The sequence below is a fragment of the Pimephales promelas genome, chromosome 17 (assembly GCF_988280905.1).
Source record: "Pimephales promelas chromosome 17, fPimPro1.hap1.1, whole genome shotgun sequence".
NCBI lineage: Eukaryota > Metazoa > Chordata > Actinopteri > Cypriniformes > Leuciscidae > Pimephales > Pimephales promelas.
Window position 1 is genome coordinate 19,983,870 of NC_142785.1, and position 22,461 is coordinate 20,006,330.

Consider the following 22,461-nt stretch of genomic DNA (forward strand, 5'->3'; position numbering starts at 1 on the left):
TGACATGTACTGTAGTTGCAAAGTTACTTAGTCAACAGAATGTTTAAAAGGGACCATCAAAATAAAGTGTCACCAGGTTAGCTTGTTAAGTTGAGATGATGGGAGAAAAAAATTAATAATACAAAAAAAAGGAGTGGGGTGGTGGGGGGGGGGGTGTTTACATTTGCCTTTTCTTCTACTATAGACCTGTTCCTCATCTTTCTGAAGTTTTTCTCGCTCTAAAATAACAGTCATAACTTTCATGTCTACAGTATAAGCAACAAACACAAACTTGAGATCCCAATCCCAAGCCAACACTTCCACAGGGCACGGCAAAAGGTAAACACATTACAAATCACCGCACAGGGTGTTCATAAAGGAGCCACACTATAAAATGAAGGCAATAAAGTCAATTATTTTTGCACTAAACTCTCTCTCTCTCTGCTGAGAAAATAACATCAGATACGACAAAATGTTTTCTCTGTAACAATGAATATCAGTGCTCAGGCCTGGCCAGCTTCTAAACCTACAATTGTGGCTTTCATGTGATGTGTGCGTATGTCAAGCCGCTGTTTTGCCTGTGCTTTCTTTGGAGCAGGAGCCTGACTTTCAAATATAGACGTTAAAAGGAGATTTATGAATATATGGATTTATGGCAAAAACTAATAATGGTTCTTTGTGGCAGTAGTACAAATTGGAGAAGGTTTTTTTGGGCATTGTTTGTTTGTTTAACGTTTTTCATCGTTGTTCCACAAAACCCCAATTGCTCAGACTAAAAGACGAGAACTTTGCCAGAACTTTCCAGATGGAATAAGCTGATCGAGCAACCTCAAATCATGTCTTTGAGAAAATGAAATCATCATGAATATCTACATCCATTCAGGAAGACTGAACATTTGCACGGAAAAGCAAGCACTTGATAACATTGAAATATTTGCCAAATGTGTCAACAAAGGCTTAAATACAAGAGTTTCGATGATGTTGCGCATATTAAAAATCCCAGTTTCTTATGGTTTCACATATGAACTCTAGCCAAGTCATACTTTCCAAAGAATGTTTTACAAGAAAATACAATTTCAGTTTTTCAGCTTCAAAATTTCACATTTAATTCAATGTGTTACTTTCCACTTTATTGGAATTGTTTGAAACAATTTCCGAGTAAAAAGAGTTTCTACACCAATCTAACTGCTTACAAGTGAATGATCTCGGTAATCTCTCTCTCTGACTGTTTATTGGACCTGCTCAATATTTTCTTTCTTCTGACTTCTAGACCTGCCCATCCCCCCGAACCATCGGTCTTAATCCACACTACATATGCCTCGGTTTCCCCGCTCTCTAACCAAATACGGCTCCCCAGCGTCCGGTTGTACACCCACACCTCCCTTCTCCTGCTGATAACTGGTGCTTCTACGATTTCAAAGGCATGTTTGAGCCGAAGCGCAGATCCTAATGTTCTTTCCTCTCTCTCGCAGTGTAATTATTATTTTGAAAGTGCGGTCTGGGGAGGCTGTCAAGGTTTGGCACGGTCTATGGCAGTAATGTGCTGGGTGTTTTAATACAGCTTGACTTCTGTTTTATAAACTCTGCGGGCAAACATCACAGGCTCTCCGGTTCTGTCTCTCCCTTTCTCCCCTGCCCTCCTGTCTCGATGAACGCACACAGATGTGCCACTAGGTTCTCTCTACCATGTGGTGGGTGGCGTCCATGTGTGCGTTGTGGTGTCGGGCTGTTTGTCTAACACGGTCATTGGTTAAGAGTTTAGGTTCTAATAGGCCCGACACTCGTAATTTAGTGGGGGGAAGATAGAGAGGAAAACAGAGAATGGAGAATGAGACCTGGAAGGAATGAGGAACCCATGACATGGAGAAAAAACAGAACTCTGTAACAGTGATATCCTACTATGGCACCATGGAAAAGCACTTAAGACACACAAGACAGCGCTGATGTTTCCTCAGATCACAAACGCTGCCATGCCCGCTAACAGCAGAGGCTCGATCAAAGACAAAGCTTTTTGCACTCGGTCCTCACCCCTTTTTAGCGTACCTCGGGCGTCTGCAGACATCAAGTAGAAGCTGAGTGGGGCAAGCATGCTAAAATTCGGAGAGTTGGTAATGGCAGGTCAAAGGGCAGGTCTCTGGGGTTCAGTTCTTGTCCTCCTTTTGGTCGCACTTTAAAAATGGGACACTGAATCAAGATCTCCAACAAGCAGTTTGTGTTCACAGACAACGACAGGACAAATCTGAAAAATAAATAAATGTAAATTAGAATCCTGTAAATCTTTACAATAAGATTCAATTAGTTAAAGGAGTAGTTCACTTTTTAAAAAAAACGTTTGCTGGTAATTTACTCACCCCCATGTCATCCAAGATGTTCATGTCTTTCTTTCTTCAGTCAAAAAGAAATTAAGGTTTTTGATGAAAAGATTCCAGGATTTTCTTCATAATGGACTTTATTGGGAACCAAAATGGTTTAAGGTCCAAATGAGAGTTTCAGTGCAGCTTCAAAGGGCTTTAAACGACACTAGACGATGAATACAGGTCTTATCTAGGACCCTTCGATCCTTCATTTTGATGAACGAGTTTGAACCGGAGAGTCACGAACACTCATCGTGAAGTTTTGTAAGTTTTAGTGCTTATAAAACTTAATTTTTTTAAGTTATTTTTTAAATTACCAATCGTTTAGACCCTTATTCACCCTCTGGCGTTGTTTAAAGCCCTTTGAAGCTGCACTGAAACTCTCATTTGGGCCTTGAACCATTTGGTTCCCAATGAGGTCCATTATATGGAGAAAAATGCTGGAATGTTTTCATCAAAAAACTTAATTTCTTTTCGACTGAAGAAAGAAAGACATGGACATCTTGGATGACATGGGGGTGAGTAAATTATCAGCAAAAGTTTTTTTAAAGTGAACTACTCCTTTAACATTATGAACTAACAATAAAAAAATACTTCTAAAGTATTTATATATCTTTGTTCATGTTAATTTCAACATTTACCAATACATTATAAAAACCAAATATTGTCTTTTAATATTAAAATTATCTACTGAGAACTAGCAGTTCTATTTTTATTTACGTATATTAATATTGTAACAAATGTATTACTCATTGTTACTGTTAATTAATGTAATGTAACTAATATTAACTATTGGGATTTTACACTAGATACTGAATAACTGGCTTCAAAAGGTAAGAGTGTATTTCACTGAAAAAAAATAATATGCTTTATCTAATCAATAAAATTATGGCAACACATTACAAGCAATATTATTAGTTAAATTGTACAAATTAGAATGTTAATTTGATTAACTATTACTCAATTCTTATTTGTTTAATTTAACAAATAATATTGCTTGTAATCTGTTGCCACAATTTTATTGATTATATAAAGCATATTCATTTTTACAGTGTTGTGCCCTTGCTCAATATTAAACTTTTTTTGGTAAAAATGTTGGTAGTACTCCAAAACTTTTTCTTGAGCAAAAACTTGACCCAAACAGAATCAGTGAATAATTTTTATCATTCAGTGCAGATTTTGTTGGGGAAATGTGTTAATGATAATAATACACTTATAGAGACTGATAGCTGATATGGGATCAATAAAATTTAAATTTCAAATCAAATTATGAGATATAAAATCACAACCGGGAGATATAAAGCTGCAATTATGAGGAGGAACAAACTAAATTGGAGATATAAATCTGCAATTATGAGTACAACAATCAGTTACCCTTTTCATTATTCTACTTTGAAGCAGAAATGCATCAAATTGGCCTGAAAATGTAAAAAAAAAAACAAGCAAAAAAGCAAGTGAAATTTCTGCAGACACCGATTCCCTGTGGCTCTTACAACTAGAAGCCATTTATTTTCCCCTCACTTAGATCAAATAGTGATGTGCACAACATCTAACTCTTAAACCCTAATTAAACGCGACCGCTCTCGCATGCACTTAACAGCACCTTAACTTTAGAGAGGGATTTCTACACACAGGCCAGGATTTAGTGCTTTAGTGGTTCCAGGCTCTTTCGTCAGGGGCAAAAGTCTCTTTTATGTTGTGTTTGCGCTGATGGCGTGTTACATGAGTCATCTTATGTGCGACACACTATAAATGTTTTGAGTTGATGACAACCTGTTGGGGTTAAATATTACTAGGGGAGGTCCATACACCCTTGAGAAGTGAACAAACCATAGTGTTAAGGAGAGAGACCGGGTCATGCAGGATTCAGTCAGACACATGCAAAGCTCAGAGCCACAGTATTGTGTTTTAGTGTGCAATACGTCAGCTTGTGAAGTTCACCAGGTTCAGCGCATTCATCATTTTGAATCCGTTCTAAACAAGTAAAAAATACAACAAATAATAAAACGGTAGTGTAAAGAATTTAAACGCATACATACACTGTTTAAACGTTTGAGGTTGGTATATATTTTTATTTTAAAAAGTCTCTTACTCACCAAGAATTCATTTAACTCACTCTCACACAATTCAAATGGTGCATTCCAAACGCCAGGCATCTGAATTCAAGATAGCATCACTGCATTTATTGATGCATAATAGACGCAAGTGAATTATTATGTAGTAAAAAAAGAGCCACACTGGCTTCCTGGATTGCAACAACCTCCATATATTTTGCACCAGTTTCCAAGGACATGACGGTTTTGTTGTCTTGAACACATGGGATGGAAACGCTGATTTATTTGCAAAGGTTTTATGCGATATTCCAATTCTAAACAGGTTCAATTTATACGTTTGGATGGAAACATAGCTGTTGTTGAAAACATTTGTGCTGCTTAATTTTTTGTTGAAAAAGATCCCCCTTTTTTTTTTTCCAGAATTCTTGATGAATAGAAAGATCAAAAGAAACATTTCAAATAGAAATCTTTTGTAACATTATTAAGGATAGTTATGGTACAGTCACCATCTAAAACACAACAAACTGTTTACTGGTCAGTGGTCTCCAGCTGGTATTTTCAGCAGGAATTATGAGCTATGAGGCACAGACAGACACACACACACACACACACACACATCCTCCAATGAGGCTACAGTGACCAATTTTTGTTAAGTGTGTGTTATGTCAAAACTGAGGTGCCTGCTTAACCACAAGTTTGTGCATATCCTTTCTGTGTGTGTCAGTTTGTAACGTATGTGTGTGTGTATAACCTGCGGGGGAATATTTGTTGGTTGATGATGATTGTGACGGTCAAAGTTTCCTTCAGCATTGCCATGTCGAAGTCTGAGGATAGACAGTCTCAGCCATTGAACACTGTACCCAATGAGTGTGTGTGTTTAAGTCTGGAGGCCAATCTTGAATCACATTTATTCTTCTCACTCAAGTTGAGAAGACACAGTCCTACAGTCTCATAATCAAGCTTGTGAACATTTCCATTGTGCAAATGAGTCGTCCACCTACATGGAAAAAAAATGTACAAAAATAATGGTTAGTAAAAACTAAATACACATAACCATCCAAACTTTGTGGTCAGTAAGATATTTTTTTTAAAGACAACCATTATGCTCACCATTATCTGATAAAAACAGTACTATTTTGAAATATTATTATAATTTAAAATGACTCTTTACTGTTTTAATGTATTTCATGTGATGGGAAAGCTGAGTTTTCAGTATCATTACGCCAGTCTTCGGTGTCACATGATCCTTCAGAAATCATTGAAATATTCTGATTTATTACTCGTAATATTTTCGTGGAAACAGTCAATAATTTTTTTCAGGCTTCCTTGATGAATATAAAGTACAAAAAAAACAGCATTTATTTTTAAATGGAAACCTTTTGTAACATTATCAACGACTATACTGTCACTTTTGAACAATTGAATGCATCCTTGCTGAAAGAAAATATTTTCTTAAATAAAAAAAATCTTAAGGACGATCAAACTTTTGATTAGTGTATGTACATTTAAGTTATAATATATATAAAAAAAATACAATAAACCAAAAAAATGATGACAAAATACATTAATATATTTTTTATAAATAAAAATTAAATTTAAAACTATTATTTGCACATAGCTTTGACATTTTTTTTTCATTTAAAAACTGCATATTCAGATGATTTTGCTTGTGACGCCTACTCAGCTCTGTTAACTATGAGTGTGGTTGTTCTGGTCATGCAATTATCATGATGTTTGGGGTCGAGGGGCTCCACCGAGAGCAGTGAGGGAGAGTTTAAGAAAACATGGGGTGCCTTTTCTTAGTAGCCTACGGGTTACCCCGACATTCTCAAGACTCTGCAAAATTGTTCTGAAAACATTGTCGATACATTCCCTAAACATTCTCAATGATTTCCCCAAACAGTCCATGTGTAGCAGAAGTCAATGCGTTCCATCAGTCTGTCTTTGCACCATCAGTGCTCCTGCTGCGTATTGTCTAAATATTGTCAGTACAATGTCTCGAAATTACTCATTTGTTCCCGATGTCATTATATTTTCAACAGACAGGATCCTGAACCTTATTTCAACTCTGCTTACATCAGTTAGATTGCAAAAGTACTGATAATCAAAAAAGTGAATTAACTTTGACCCCCAAACATGTCAATTTAGCAAGTAGTGGTGACATCACTGTTCGACATTACTGTAAATTCATATCTACATATCTAATAAATTCACTAGGGTGCAATACTCTGTCTCGTTGTTCTCATTTTAATCAAGAATGAGGTTAAGCAGACGTGCAAAAGTCTACATCTCAGACATGAAGTAATGTTCAGTTTATACAAGAGAAAGCCTTACCTTTTTACCCCATTCTTCACTTCTGTACCCACTCTACCACCCTTTGTCTCGTATATCTTTCCTCTTTGTCTCTTGTTACCCTTTTCTCGGTCTCTCTAAGGTCAGATGAGAAAACCAGAGTGGACTATGAGAGCCAAAGCAGACACACAGCATGAGGACAAAGTATTAACAAGCCAGACAGTAAAGTGTCACATCGCAAGGACTTATGTGTTCAAATCCAGCCAGGAAGGGGACAGAAAGAGGAGATATGTGCTGTTGTGAGTGAATTAGCAAGTGATAATGCTTGAAATATGGGTCAAACTGGAGAAGAGCAATGTGTGGAGAGACTGAAGTTGGGGAATAATGAGAATGTGAGCGTTAGAGAGACTGCATATCCCCCCAGAGTCTCTTTTTGGATGAATATCAAACTTCAGTAGTAGTGCAGAGACCCCCCTAACCCCAGTGACCCACCCACGCGTCCACCTACACTTCTACTCTGTGTAACTCATTCAGTACAGTGAAGACTTACACCACATCCACAGGAGAGAGGGGTCAGGATCAGGAAGAGGAGGCCAGACAACCTCACATTGGCCTTTAAATCAAAATGATTGGAGTGTATATCAGGAGGGAGGCCTTGTCATTTACCAATAATGGCCTAAAGCAGGGGGGAACGCCATTGGATGGTTCTCACTCCTGATCACTGACTCTGTGTTCCTCAGACAAAGGATTAATAGAGATTTATGGAGAAGAGAGCCATGAAATGTTCAATAAAAGAAACAGGCCTCTTAGGACTTTGCTAAACGGTTCACTTTAAAGCCCTGATATCCACCTTTTTCTGCGCCCGTTCTATTTCCCATGATTCATAGCGGGTTCAACTGACTAAATGGTACTTCCTGTTGAAGTATTTGTTTACATAGAATGCTAGCACTCTAGTCCAGACCACTGATCTATATAGAATGATACAGTATATTATATAGATCAGTGGTCCAGACATTCGAAAAATATCAGGCTAAACATGTGTTTTATATTCATGGACATGACCGTTCAGAAAGCAACTTTAAAACTTTCACAGAGATCTTAAAGAGAAACTGCAAAGAAACCTTTCTTTAAAATGAATTATTTCGTTTTTAATAAATTTCAATCAATGTTTCATCAACCAATTGCCTGGTTTTAATAAATAAGAAGTATAAACAATAGATGATCATGACGGAGGCGACAGAGCGCAAACTAGACTTTGGTCTCATAAATGAATGAAACTCGGCATATAATGTAGCCTACTCTCCTCACAGGCCTGAGAAATATATAGTACATGCGTATATAGACTATACGCATCTTTGAAAGCAGAGGTAGATGTTCGTCAAAGGGCAAACCAGCCTAACCTTATACTGTTATTCTGCAGCAGTCGGGGTGATAGAAACTGTCGGATGTTCATGTATTGCTGAATTAGGGAGATTGTGCAGTCATGCATAAGCTATCCTTTGGAAGCTATAAAGAAAAGAAAAACATTCATTTTGTTTTTATCTGTGATTTAATAAAAAATAACGTGATCAGATCACATTTGATGAATGTTTTTTTTTTCGATTTAGTTTAGCGATGTGGGGATGACACAATCCGAAACACATTTCAAAAAGGCAGAGACCAGACTCGAACCGGAAGTTGGCAACCGGATTCGTCGTCATGGCAGCGCGCATTGTTTAGAGCAGAATAATGTGGACACTTCCAGCAAAATCAAAGAACAAACTGGTGTGATGTAATTTCAAACAAAATCAGGCCAAAACAACATTCGTTTGGAGATTATTTTCGGGAGTAAAACTTGCTAAAGCTTATGATAAACACCCTCGAACAACCATTTGTCTGCACCGATTACATAATAGGTAGGTTAGGAGGCTCCGCCTTCTTTGATTTGAAAATCTTATTTGGTTAATTTTTTCTGTTCAGTCCGTCACGGTTAGATGTCCGCGAATAAAAACATGAACATACTGGAGAGCTGTTTTATTGCAATTTACACAGTTTAATACTGTACGCATCATATAAAGTGCGATATTAAAAAGAGCTTTGCCCTAATATTATGGGGCGGCAGAGGCTCAGTGGTTCATGTTTGTCTACAAACCAGAGGGTTGGTGGTTCAATTCCCAATTGAATGAGTGAGTAAATGGGTGAATGTGAGGCAATATGTAAAGTGCTTTGGTGGCCATAGGGTCTGTGAAAGCTCTATATAAATGCAGTCCATTTACCATTTACTTTAAAACAGACTGGAAAAAGCAGCTTTCATTTTAACCATGCTCTTCTGACTCCCCCACCTTTATATATTGAGTCACGATGCGGTTCAAAGAAGCATAAGATGATTTCATTCTCTTGAGAGGGCAGAGAACAGAAAGATAATGTAAATAAACTTTCAATTAACGTCATTGACTTATTCAATGACATTAAGTGAGTAAAACTGTCAGCAAGAGAGGCATGGTGGGAAAGAACAGAACAAGAGGGGGAGAGACTGACTGTGTGAAATGAAGAACGTGGTCCTTACATTCAAATGAAGATGTGTCAGCATTAATGGTCGTGTTCCTCTCCGGGGCTGGCTGATGATTAATGACAGTGTGGCAGAAACCTAAGCTGACTACACGCTTTCCTGTGACTGTCCGCGGGTGAACACCAACTAGGCTGATGCAACACTGAAAACATAAAAGAAACACACAAAAGGTTTGTCAAACATAGTGAACACTGATTCTTCATCTGATACCCTCATACTCGAGGAGCTGGGAAAGTCAGGAAAGCAGAAGCGTCATGCTGGTTTAAACTGATGGGTTATACGCTCTCAGATTTTTGAGCAAATTGGATTTTGAATGAAACTCCTAAAAAGATATTTGCATTGCTACACATAGGCCTTACTCACAGCAGAACTTTTGATTTTAAACGGGAATGAAAGCGAGGCTGTGCCTGTGAGGGATAGCCATACATCTCTTCAGTGGGTTTTACTGATATTTAATGTGTTTTTGGATTGTTATCTTTAAGCAAAATTTCAGAAGACAAAAAAGAGCTGTGGAAAATTATAATTATAATATATAATCTGTAGTTTCTTTGTTCTGTTGAACACAAAATATGATATTTTGAAGAATGTTTGTAACCACACTGCTGACGATATCCATTGACTTCTATAGTATTTGTCAATGGCTCCTGTCAAATGGCTGGTTACCAACATTCTTCAAAATATCATATTTTGTGTTCAACAGAACAAAGAAACTCATACAGGTTTAAAGGTATTTTAATCATACATGTATTATAACATAAGAAAACAAACTCAACTTTGTTTTCAACAAAATTTGTTTTCAACAGCCTGTCATGGCACTGCTTTGAATAAGTTATTAGTGTTTCTTGTGCACCAAATTAGAATTTCTGAAGGATCATGTGATTGCAATAATAATTTCACAATATTTACTGTATTTTTGATCAAATAAATGCAGCCTTGGGGAGAAAGAGATATTCATTCATTAACATAAAAAAAATTGTAATGACCCCAAACTTTTGAACTTTTTTGACTTTTGTTGGTGTATATAAAAACCAAAAAATAAAATAAAAACCTTGACGCCACTGCGTCTCTCTCAAAAACAATACGTCACACATTTGCTTGATGGACATGAAATGTGCATGGCCTTCAGACATTAAGACACTCTTTCCTCCCTCCTGAGAGTGTCTCGCTTACATACAACACAACCTTAAACAGAGCATCATTCATCCACACCGTTCACACACGGTTTAACTAAGAGTGAAAAGCCAGGCGTGGCAGCATGACAAAAGCCCTGGGAACTCTGAGAGAATCCTGAGAACCTCTGACACAAGGAGAAAACAAACAAAAATGGAGGTAACTAAATGAATCCCTATAAAAACGAAAAAGGGAGAACAGACAAACTAAGAGTGGCTGCTGGACATTTTACCCCAGGATCAGATTCAAAGAGATCAGGAGGTGTGCTAAGTGAGGAAGGCATCAAAACGTTTTCAACACAATGGCCACAGCCTCAGACAGACAAGTGCTAAGGCGCGGCGGCACCAGAGGTGATTAAGTTTAAAGTAGACGGTCTGTCTTTCCCCCAACGGCACGACTCATTCTCTCATTTCCTCATTTTACTCCTGCCAAACCTGCTGAGCTCCATCGTGACTGTAAGTGGCACTGGCTCTCTGACAGGCCTGTTGCGACACAGATGTAATCAGAGGAGGTTGGTACTTGTACAATGGCCTCTACACACTAACACATTATTACAACAACAGTATTACAACATCTAAATTTTTCCACGCTTTACCAGATATAACAGTCATGTGAAACACTTTGTCAGTTTAAGGAAAAAGACATGAGGGAAACATGAATGATTGATTTAATGAATGATTTAACTGACATTTTCTCCTCCTGTTTCTTTTTTCTTGTTCTTGCTTTTAGTCATAATTTAGAAAACAAAACCCTTGACAAAGTGTTGTTGGAAGAACTAATTTAGTGATTTACTAACCTTACTTGTCATTTCAAACAATACAGTATGATATATATATATATATATATTAGGGCTGTCAAACGATTAATCGCATCCAAAATAAAAGTTTGTGTTTACATAATATATATGGGTGCACTGTGTATAATTATTATATATGTATATAAATACACACACATGCTTTTATATTTAAGAAATATTTTCATGTATATACTGTATATATATTTATATATAATTTATATGATATGTAAATATAAATATTTTATACATATATATTTTTTCTTAAATATACATGCATGTGTGTATTTATATATATATATATATATATATATATATATATATATATATACAAAATAATTATACACAGTGCACCCACATATATGATGTAAACACAAACTTTTATTTTGGATGTGATTAATCGCGATTAATCGTTTGACAGCCCTAATATATATATATATATATATATATATATATATATATATATATATATATATAATTTATATGATATGTAAATATAAATATTTTATATATTTTTTTTTTCTTAAATATACATGTATATATATATATATATATATATATATATATATATATACACACAAAATAATTATACACAGTGCACCCACATATATTATGTAAACACAAACTTTTATTTTGGATGCGATTAATCGCAATTAATCGTTTGACAGCCCTAATATATATATATATATATATATATATATATATATATATATATATGGAATATATATTTATATGGAAAACATGGGGATATATTTTGAAAAATGTATTGGTCTTTTTTTAAATTAAAAATAAATGGGCACTGAATATGTTATACTTCAAAAGGACATGAAAGCACAACAAAAGTATCATAAAAGTGGTCTAAATGACTTGTGCAACTCTTCTTAAAGTCATATGATAGATTTATGTTAGAAGAATAGTGAAATTTCAAGTGAAAATTCTGTCATTTACTTACCCTCATGCAATTCCAAACCTGCATGACTGACTTTCTTCTGTTGAACTCAAAAGAAGATATTCTGAGAAATATTGGTAACCAGTTTTGGTGACAATTGACTTCCATTGTATAGACCAAAAAAAAACAAGATATACAAGATATATTTGGCATTCAGAAAACATTGTTACCTCTTCCTGGCCAGCTACACTCAAATCCTATCCATCTTCCTGTCTTAGGTCATCCATCCTTTTCAATCTCCTCACTATCAGCTCTGAGCGGCGGCGGCAGGACTGTGTGATGGAGGGGGAGCTGGAGGATTATGGGTCATTGTGTTGGCTGCTGGTTTCTTTTGGCATTTCATCAGACAGTGAGATCTCTGTAGCGAGCAAAGCCTGAGCGATGAGTCTGTCCCACTGGCCCTGTGTGTCTGAAGACCTGTGAATACTGACATGAATTAACTATTAAAGGAAACATTGGTTATTAATTACAGAACTAGGAACAAAAACACTCCCACTCTTCATGAAAAAAAGGAAAGAGAACATAGATGATTTACATATTTAATGTACTGGAGGAGGGGATGTTTTATAACAGCACAGGTTGTAAACTCTTGATCATCGACAGAACAAAACAATAGATATACATGAATTGTTGTTTAGATGAGGCTTCCACAAAAATCATCCACTTGGCAGAGGACAGATCAATATATAGAGGTACATTACTAAAAATACAGGAAACAATATTCACATTGCATATTTGATATTAAGAAAGACTTCAAAGCTTGACAAAAGTTTTGAAGCGGTTTTGTATAGGCAAGTATGGGGGGAAAAAAGAAAAAATGAGGTACGGACAAACATAGTGAGTTTAAATGAACAAACTTTAGTGCACCTTGATTTTTTGAAGGCAAAACTACAGTGTATTTACAGTATGTGGACTGTACTAAACACAGTAACAGTTCAGAAGAGATTGACACTGCTTGATTGCAAATCCAATGAGCTAAAAGACGACAAAACTGATTAAGAACAAAATGACAACAAAAATATACATGTATTTAGTGGCATGTTTTTATGTAAGGCCTTTTCAGACATTAAAGGGATTGTTCACCCAATAAATGACAACTTTGTCATCACTTACTCAGACTCATGTTGTTACTAGTGATGAACTGAAATTTAGGTTTTCATTTAGATGAAAACCAAAACAAAATTTGGAAAATTAAATTAAACCATAGAACTCAATATGCTCTTTGGTGTGGTGTGTCCTCAGATGATAAATTAAACCAGTCAAAGAACAGCTCTTTAAGGGATAGTTCACTCTGTCGTCATTTACTCAGCCTCAAATGATATGAATTTTGTCCTTCTGATGAACACAAAGAAGATATTTTGAAGAATGTCAGTAACCAAACAGTTTATGGGACCCATCAACTGTTTGGTTACTGGGGTTCTTTTAAATATCTTTTGTGTTCAACTTCAACAGAAGAAAGAAATTCATACAACTTGAGGCCGAGTAATCGATGAGTTAGCATTTATGAGTGAACCATCCTTTACAGCAATGAGACATTGTTCAACATTAAACAAATTTGACCAACTGCTACTTTAGCAACCTTCTTTCTCACGGTGAAGTGTGTCCACACTGCTAGCCTATCCACATTGTGTGCATGAAATAGACACCAATAGTCTAATTGCATCATCCAAGAAACACTAAACATTGTTTCAATCAAAAATCTTTTGGTTGGAACCTAATTTTTTGTTTTACATTTTCAGTTGTCAAAAATTCAGTGCATCACTAGTTGTTACAAAATCCGTACAACGTTCCTTCTGAGTAACACACAACTTAAGGTGGATGGGACTGTTGAGCACCAAAAATGAGAAAGTACCATCAAAGTCTATTTGACTCATGTCCCATATTCAAAGTCCTCTGAACCTATACAGTAAAACAGTATTTTCATTTTTGGGTGAACTATTGCTGTCTGAAATGCCTTGTAACAGTTGAGGTTATCATTAAACATATTTTTCTCTGAGATTCAATAGTAGTGCTGCCATTAGACTCCTTAAACACTCTTCAGAGTCTTGCCAAATCTGCCTAGATGGAGTACATTCCCTATGTGTTTTCCAAGTGCCTGCCCTCAACAACAGGATGGAGATGGAAGGAAAAGGAAAATAAAGACAGCGAGTGATGTAACTGAAATTAAGGAAATAAAGAAAGAGAGAGATGAAACTGAAATAAAGAAGTCAGCTTCTGCACACAGCGGGTTATACATTAATAAAACACAGAGGCTTTAATTAGCCATGAGCACTTACTAAAAAAAGACAAAATAACTAACAAAAAAAACCCCAAAACAACCGATATTATTTAAAAAAATCTCATCAGGGAACAGGCTAAAAAAAGTCCAAAAAAATATCCAAATATATTAATTTTCTCTTTAAATAAAATCACTTTGGGGCCCACTGAACATTACATGATATCTTGCCTATATATATATATATATATATATATAGTTAATTATGTGCTGATCAAACTAGCTGCAGAGTAACAGGCAAATGGAGTGCAATGTGCTAAGATCTGAAAAAATAAAAATAAAATGTGAGCACAGAAAAATAATAATCATCCATTTGGTTTCTATAAACTAATGTTAAAAATACACCAAGGAGTGGTCAGCACCACCAGACCACTTGATTGGCAGTTTAAACACTCTTAGCGGCTGCTAAACAATCAGACTTTTGCTGACTACAATTACAGACACGTTCAGCTAAATCCACCACGACAAAACAAAAGAAAACCTATGCTCTTCCACTTTAGTCCCCAAGAACAGATAAACCTCTTCAGAAGTGTTAAGACAACTAAAATATTTCCCCTGTCACCATTTACAGACAAAAAAATAAAAAGAAACAATAAAAAGAAATCTTTCACAGTTCTTAAAGTCCTTCCCTTCGTTTCCACTCCCCAAAATATGTTGTGTTGTCTTTTGTGCAGCCCCTCAGGAATGAGTCCAGCTGATGGGCACCCAGTGAGTTTCTGTCTCCACTTTCCTGAGCGCCTGCTTGAGCTCGCTGAAGGCAACAGTGAGGTCATCGTTCACAATGACCTTATCAAAGAGGTGACCATACTGGTTTTCCATCATCCGAGAGGCACTGATCATCTCCTGGAAGTCCTCATCCTAAACAACAAACACATTCAGTCAAAATTCTTTTTAAAGGCATGAAATATGCCCCCAAAAAAGTCCATAACACACTTTCCCACAGTATTCCCAAAACCAGCTTCCAAAAAGAACTTTCATAGATGCCCTAAACGTCGGCTTAATTAAAAACTATTCTTTTTTGTTTACAATAAAACTGCTTTAGATGCAGAAATGCAAAAATATCTACATGTGATAAAAGATAAAACTAAACTGATATTTAATTTTCTACTGAGGTGGTGCACAGTTAGGGTTATAGTTTGAGGTCCGGATCTCCAGCGGTTATGATCACAGGAACAGCGGAAGGAATAAACAGACCTCAATTTTATACCCTGGCATCGATGCTTAAAATAACCATAAAATGATCAACAATCATTATTCATTAAATATTTGCCTTGTTTAAAAGAAACTGAAATCACTGAAAAACTGTAAAAAAACGAAACAAAAAAACAATAGGCTAAAATCTGATAGGCTAAAAACACATGCACCACCCAACCGCAAAGTACTTTTTCATGACATTGCGTCTCATAGACTAGTTATCTCTGGACTCTCTAACATGGCCTTGGACTTTTTTTGGGCTTGTGGGTCCTAATTAAGTGTTTCTGTGGGCAATCTTGGCATTTGGTGCCAGTCTCCGAGAACATGGCATGGTTTGAGTGGCTTTACCAATATAGACTCAACTTTTACAACATAAAAACATAGGATCCCTATGTCCCACACAGAGCGATATGATGCTATAATAAAACATATTGCCATGCTAAAAGAAAATCAGAAGCTTTTGGCCAGGTTTTGTTTTAAAATGTACTAAGAATCTATTAAGCACAGTGTAAATTTGGAAATTGGCATTAGCAGACAAAACAACAGCAAGCTAAGCGAAGCCGTGGCATATGGCCAGTGTTAGACTCAACTTCTCCTCCCATTCTCTGATGAACCATTTCCATCTCTTCCCTGATTTTCTCTCTTGATCAAGAGTTAAGATTTAGTCAACATTTCAGTTTGGACACAGAGCTGCTGGCATTCTGGAAATTACAGCAGTCTCTCAATCTGACAGTTATTGGCAGGACGCATCAAAAGTCGCAGTTCATTGACTTAGTCATGGCTTTAATAAAGCTCTGGTTGAACGTGGTGGATTAGCTTGTGTTTGGCCTAAATAGTCAAAGGTTTGGCCCAAGGTCTGAACATATCTTTTCTTCATTCTGTCATCAAATAAAAACCTCATGCTAATTGAAGTATAACAGATGTTTTGCCTCCAGGGGAGTGCTATAATTACCAAATCTGATTTGGTAATAACACAAAAGGGTTTAAATCTATTTTTCCTCTGCATTTCTTTCCGATTGTTTATTTCCCAGAGGCTCTAATGCAACCTCTCACTCAACATCCAGGTCTTCCGTCTTCGAAAAAAGGAGCATTTCTTCATTACTAAGCCGTCTCTCTCTCTCTCTCTCTCTCTCTCTCTCTCTCTCTCTACAGTCAGCATGAGCTCTCCTTATCTCTCAATCCCTGCCAGAAAATCAATTTTTATTGGATCATATAAAGTGCACCTGCCCTTACCATTAAACCCGTTCAAAAAAGGAAATCTCTGGGTCGTCAAGAGGTCCTTGATTTTATATTCCCAAAGTAAAGGGACTGACTTTCACCAAGCGCAGGACAAAAAATAGAGAACAGAAATCATCAAATTTTAGCTTATGTTTCCATTCCTCATTACGATGATTTAATGCCAGATGATGAAACGCTGCCCTTCTACCTCTGATGACATTTTTAGGAAATTTCCTTTTTGTTTTTTTGCTACTCCTAAAAAGAGAATGTATTATATCTTGATCTTTTACACATAGAAAACTGTTAATGTTATACAAGTATTACTAAAAGGGAGAACAATAGAGTGAAAGTCTGGATTCACAGAAACAAAGAGATGCCTGTTTTCTTGCACAGAGCCGACGGCTCTGAAGCTCATGACTCTAACAGATGCAGTGTCTCTCTCTGAGAAAGAAATACAGCAAAGTCCTGGATAAAATATATCTGTGACATTTCATCAAACACGATTTTTCTTCCATATCTATAATAGGCTGAATCTGGATGCCTTTAACACTGTCAGGGTCTATAATCGACTTTTACTACGTTTTGCCAGCTAGCAAGGGTTTCTTTTCCCTTCACTTGTACCCACAACGACCTGTTGAAAGCAGGCAGACAGTTGCTTTGGATGGTGTGGACAGCTTTTGGTACAGTTCCTCTGACAACAGAGATAGCCAGAGCAGCATTCCCTTTGACAACGGCATAATCCTTGAGTTTTCTGCGAATTTAAAACTTTGGGGAGTATGGTGTGGTCTAATCGCACATTCAGCGGTTTGAATTAATGTGACTAGCATCTACTCAGTTTCAAAGGTGTTGAAATAAAAATAATGAAATATGCTGCTAGTATAAATTTGTGGAGCCTGCATATGGGCTGGAAGATATATTACAATAAAATTGATATTGCTATTTTGCTTAATAGAGGAGTCAAATCGTGAAGGCTGCGATTAAACTAATTAAATAAGTGCACTGATGGTTTCAGAGTGAAGCTCGGCACTAATCATTTACTTAAATACTGGTCATGATACAGAGTTTTAGCATCTCAGAGCAGCTTGACTGAGCTGCACTTGTGTAAATTTATAGTGCCGTGCTTCATCATTCAAACAAGCAGTGCATATATTTTCCAGCAAAACAACAAAAAAGTGATGGTTTACTTGTTAAAAACAAGAAACGTTTAAAGGGATACTCCACTTTTTTTTGGAAATAGGCTCATTTTACAACTCCCCCAAAGTTAAACAGTTGAGTTTTACCGTTTTTGAATGCATTCATCCGATTTTCTGATATTTAGAAGAAAATCCGTAACCAGATGGTTTCTGGTCTCATTGACTTCCATAGTCAATGAGACCAGAAACCATCTGGTTACGGATATTATTCTAAATATCAGAAAATCGGCTGAATACAATCGAAAACGGTAAAACCCAACCGTTTAACTTTGGGGGAGTTGTAAAATGAGCCTATTTCCAAAAAAAGTGGAGTATCCCTTTAAGAAAAGACTGTTAGAAGCTACAGTAGTGACTGATTTTTTATATTACTTCAGTAAATCACAATAGAAATCCATTATTTTAGTCATTAATGTTCAATCAAAAACAGTGGGAATGTGGCCAATGAAAAGTGGACAGAGATTTTTTTGTGTTGCTCTTGAAAGAGCATTGTGTTTTTGTAAAGTGTACCCAAATGTGAACATCCAACCGTCCAACCCCTGCAAATTAGACTGAGTAAAAAGTATAAATATGCAGATGCACTCCTCAATGTCAGTTGTTGAGCTACATCGGCAACATGTTGTGTGTGTGTGTGTGTCAGAAATCATTTATATTTTGGCAGTTGCTTTATGAAATCATAATGGATAAACAGACCAAAGCTGCTGTGTGAAAACTAGCATTCAGTTGAATCAACAGGGAATTTGTGTGCAAAATTAGCTACCATTCCTGATCTGCATGGTGCAAAAGATGAAAAAAAGAGTGTGTTGCGTTTGGACATTTGTTGAGTCAATGGGTTGACAGGTGAGCACATGTTCAGAGCTCCTAAACGAATCTGACAGTTTTCAACACGGAACGTCTCTGTGGTGACAATCGACATCAAGCCATCTCGGCGTGTGGTGGAGTCGAGTTTCCGGGGTCACTTATTCTATAGCACGCGTGCTTGTTCCTGGTGCAGACTAACAGCGAGATACATAGGCAAGAGCTGAACTCTGGGAAAGTCATTAGATACCCCGCATATTCACACCATATCCCTCACACACACACAGCACAACTAACGGCAGCAAAAGGTAAGAGTCTGTTGTCCGGGTTAATTGATTTCATGTGTTTTTCTTTGAGTGCAGTCATACAGGTGTTGTGTGAGCTCACGTGTCTCATATCAGATTACCGCTCAGGGGACCGGTTACTCAAAAATACACACAGACACACACGTTTAAGCACTAACTCAAAATATGTTTGCTTGGTCCAAGAGGAAAATGACTATAATAAATGATGTGGATGTTGTCTGCCAGGGAGTGATGAAATCTATTTCTTATTTCACCAAGAACTATGTGAGATAGTGGAACAAAAACTGTGAATGCAACCTAAAACGACAAAGAGATCCCTTCAGGATGAGAGAGGATGTTAGACGGACAGATTGAAGTTAAAACTGTGTGTGACATGTATTACCGTAAAGGGTTTGGATGAGTTCTTATCTTCTTTGCCTGAGATGACTTTTGCGTTCCTCCTGGTCTCTCTCAAACGCTCGATGGATGGAGGCTTCACAAACACCACGTAGGGCTTAAACTCGGCCGTGCGAAGATGTTTTAGCGTCTGATGGAGAGAGAATGTCAAAAAGAGGGAGAAAGATAAAGAGAGCATGTGAACCGCAGTCATTAAAGCAGCATCACTCATGCCATCATGATTTAGTTTGACACTGATACTTCTGAACATTATTGCTGTTAGTCACTGTTACATTTTGACAGAAAACAGAGCAGCTGATTCACACTGAGCTCAACTGATCTGACTCCATGAGTGAAAATAAAGCATCCCAGTCTGACACATTACACTTCAGGTAGTTGAGATCCACTACTCAGACCACTGAACTTCACCACGTATTTCTGTGGAGGTTTTTTTCAGCTGACTAAATGAATCACTAGATTTTTCAAGTTTTACCATAAGCTAGTTTTTCACCATAATTGTCCTCCCTCTTTCTAGGCCTAGAATTAAACAGGCTGTTGCCGCCACAGTACATTTAAAAGGAAAATTTGATTCAAATGTCGACATCATACACTCACGTTCATATTGTTTCAAATGAAAGCAGACAAGGCCTTTTTTGAAGCTATATGATGCAGCATATTTTAATATTAGATTTTTTGTTCTATTTAAGGGTATTGCTATAGTTTCACATTTCAACCTGGAAAAAAAGAATTTGGTATATGCATAACTATTCTTTGTTATGTAAAATAAAGTATTCTTTGGTTGATTTGGAGTTGATTGCTTTGAATTGTAGATTTTATGGGTCCATCTTACAAATGTCAAAATGGAGAGATATTCTTGAGATAGAGTACCATTGAATAAAAACTTAAATTTCAGTCTCTTCTCCGTAGAAAGCCATCATATGGCTTCATAAGAATATAGTGGAATATAGTGTACAAACTGCATAGACTAAATTCATTATTTACAGTTTCGCTAATTCACGTTTAAAATGGACTTTTAACCTTTTCAGCTTGAAATGTTGCTGTACAGGAGCATGTACATTTATTTATTTATCCTTTTGTCTTTTGTGGGCTTAAATAACAGCATAAGGGTTTGGACATCTTGACTTTGATTTTTATAATTTCATTTATTATTTTTATTTTTTTTAAAAAGCAGCTTTCTCAATTGACAGTGTAGGCACTATTGAGATTAATGGGAATGCTAACAGATACAGCACTCTTCTGGTATTACAGACTTCCTTGGTGATACACAGGTGAATGAAATATATATCAATAAAGAGACAAGATATTCGGGAAGACAATTACCAGAGGACAAGGATTTGTCCTGTTTCTGAAGATTTTATGAAGGTAAATGTAAGACTTTAAGACCATCTTAAAAGCAAGTAAAGAAAATGTAAGGCATAAATCAAAGGGAACACAATACAGCAATGTGTTGTTTGAATGTAAATGTCTAGGGAGAAGCACAATGAGTTGTATTAGCAGCACTTGAGAGTTTGCTTAGAACAGATATCAGTTGCTTTTTCATTCATTAAACAAAAATAAATAAATAAATAAATAAATAAATGAAATAGCTTGAATGCCTTTGCTCCCACTGGACTTTTACTGTACCTCATGATTGCACTAAAACAAGGTGATGTTCTTCCTCAGTAGTTGTGTCATATTTCCCAGTGAAAGAGTCTAAAGATTCTTAAATCAAGATAAATTTACTTGAGATGCAAACCAACAAAGTATGAAGTGATTTATTATTAACCCCTTGGGGTCTAAGGTGTTTTGGGGTCCTTGAGATGTTTTGACATGCCCTGACATTGGTGCTTTTTTCAGTTGCTTACAAACATATTAATGGTGTGATTACACTCTATTTAGCACAAACATGGCTACCATAATATGTGAGCAACATGCTAACATACTAAATAAGACTTTTGACTAATGGATGTTGTTCGACTAGAGTTTTTGCTTCAAAATGATCTGAAAATCTTCCTGCCTAATCATTCACACAAAACAATAGATAACATAATTAGGTGGTTCTCACCCGTGAAGACAAAGACCCGCATAATAACGAGCCTTTCATTCAGGTGTCAACAGGAAAGAATGCAAGGACTATACACACACACATACACTGTGTATATAGTGGCGGGAGGTGTGAGCCCAAAGTCAAAAGCACATTTTTAGTCATACCTGGAAACAAATCCTGTTCAAATAGGTTATATTTTTAAAGTAGGCCAATACATTTTATCATACATATTTCAAAGTTAAGGATTCATTATTTTGATATAGCTTGCATTGGAACAAACACTCCATTGCCTCATTTTCTCTCACTACTCCAAGAGAGAAGACAGGCTCAGACCACCAAAGTAAGATGTATGAGACAGAGCTGACAGGGGTCTTTCACTGGCTTTGCTGTGGACACTGATACAGTTCTGCCAAGACTCAACTGTTCCTCTTTTAACTACTACTCTCTCACCTAAACCTGAGGACATTTTCAAACATGGGACAATTAGTAGAGACAATGTTAGAAAAAGAGAGAGAAAGAGAGATAGAGATTTCAGAAAAGATCCAGTAGGAATAGTGTGGAATGTCACACCTGTGAAAGGGGGGAAAATAAATCTGGAAAAGAGACTGAGGAATGGAGTGACGCAGAGGGAGGTAAAACGGTAAGGTACAATGTGTATCTGAGAAACAGAGAGACTCACATGTGGCTGTACGTCAAGAAGGCACACCTTGTTCTTAGACAGGACTGAACGCACAGAGTCGAAGCTCGTCCCATAGTAATTTCCCTTATACTCTCCTTGTTCAATAAACCTGTGGCATAGAAAATGACAAAAAGAACAGGATGGGTTTGACATAATGATTAATGGCTCTAAATGTTTCTATGTGAATCTACCCACCCTATAATATAAAGAAAAGCCAATGGACAGAATAATGACAGGAAAC

At 36.6% G+C, this 22,461-nt stretch overlaps 1 protein-coding gene and 1 long non-coding RNA gene across 8 annotated transcripts in view; both read right to left on the reverse strand.

The window, feature by feature from the left end:
• Positions 1-4,399: 4,399 nt before the first annotated feature.
• LOC120471493 (uncharacterized) lies at positions 4,400-12,551 on the reverse strand. 4 transcript variants are annotated; one of them, XR_005620811.2, is made up of 5 exons: positions 12,310-12,551; positions 9,225-9,369; positions 8,080-8,185; positions 6,722-6,816; positions 4,400-5,384 (listed from the first exon to the last, which is right to left on the reverse strand). It is a non-coding gene; the product is annotated as an uncharacterized LOC120471493 (long non-coding RNA). The 4 variants fall into 4 exon arrangements; XR_005620812.2 differs by having other exon boundaries at positions 6,722-6,845; XR_005620813.2 differs by lacking the exon at positions 8,080-8,185.
• Positions 12,552-12,664: 113 nt separating this feature from the next.
• The window catches only part of mpp7a (MAGUK p55 scaffold protein 7a), a 100,836-nt gene continuing 91,039 nt past the window's right edge, over positions 12,665-22,461 (reverse strand). For all 4 annotated transcript variants that reach the window (XM_039661374.2, XM_089122095.1, XM_039661376.2 and 1 more), the window contains 3 exons: positions 22,221-22,329; positions 19,502-19,645; positions 12,665-15,272 (listed from right to left, as the gene is read on the reverse strand). In XM_039661374.2, the coding sequence (XP_039517308.1) occupies positions 15,093-15,272; positions 19,502-19,645; positions 22,221-22,329 (433 nt within the window). In that variant the 3' untranslated portion in view covers positions 12,665-15,092. The remainder of the gene's footprint in view (positions 15,273-19,501; positions 19,646-22,220; positions 22,330-22,461) is intronic.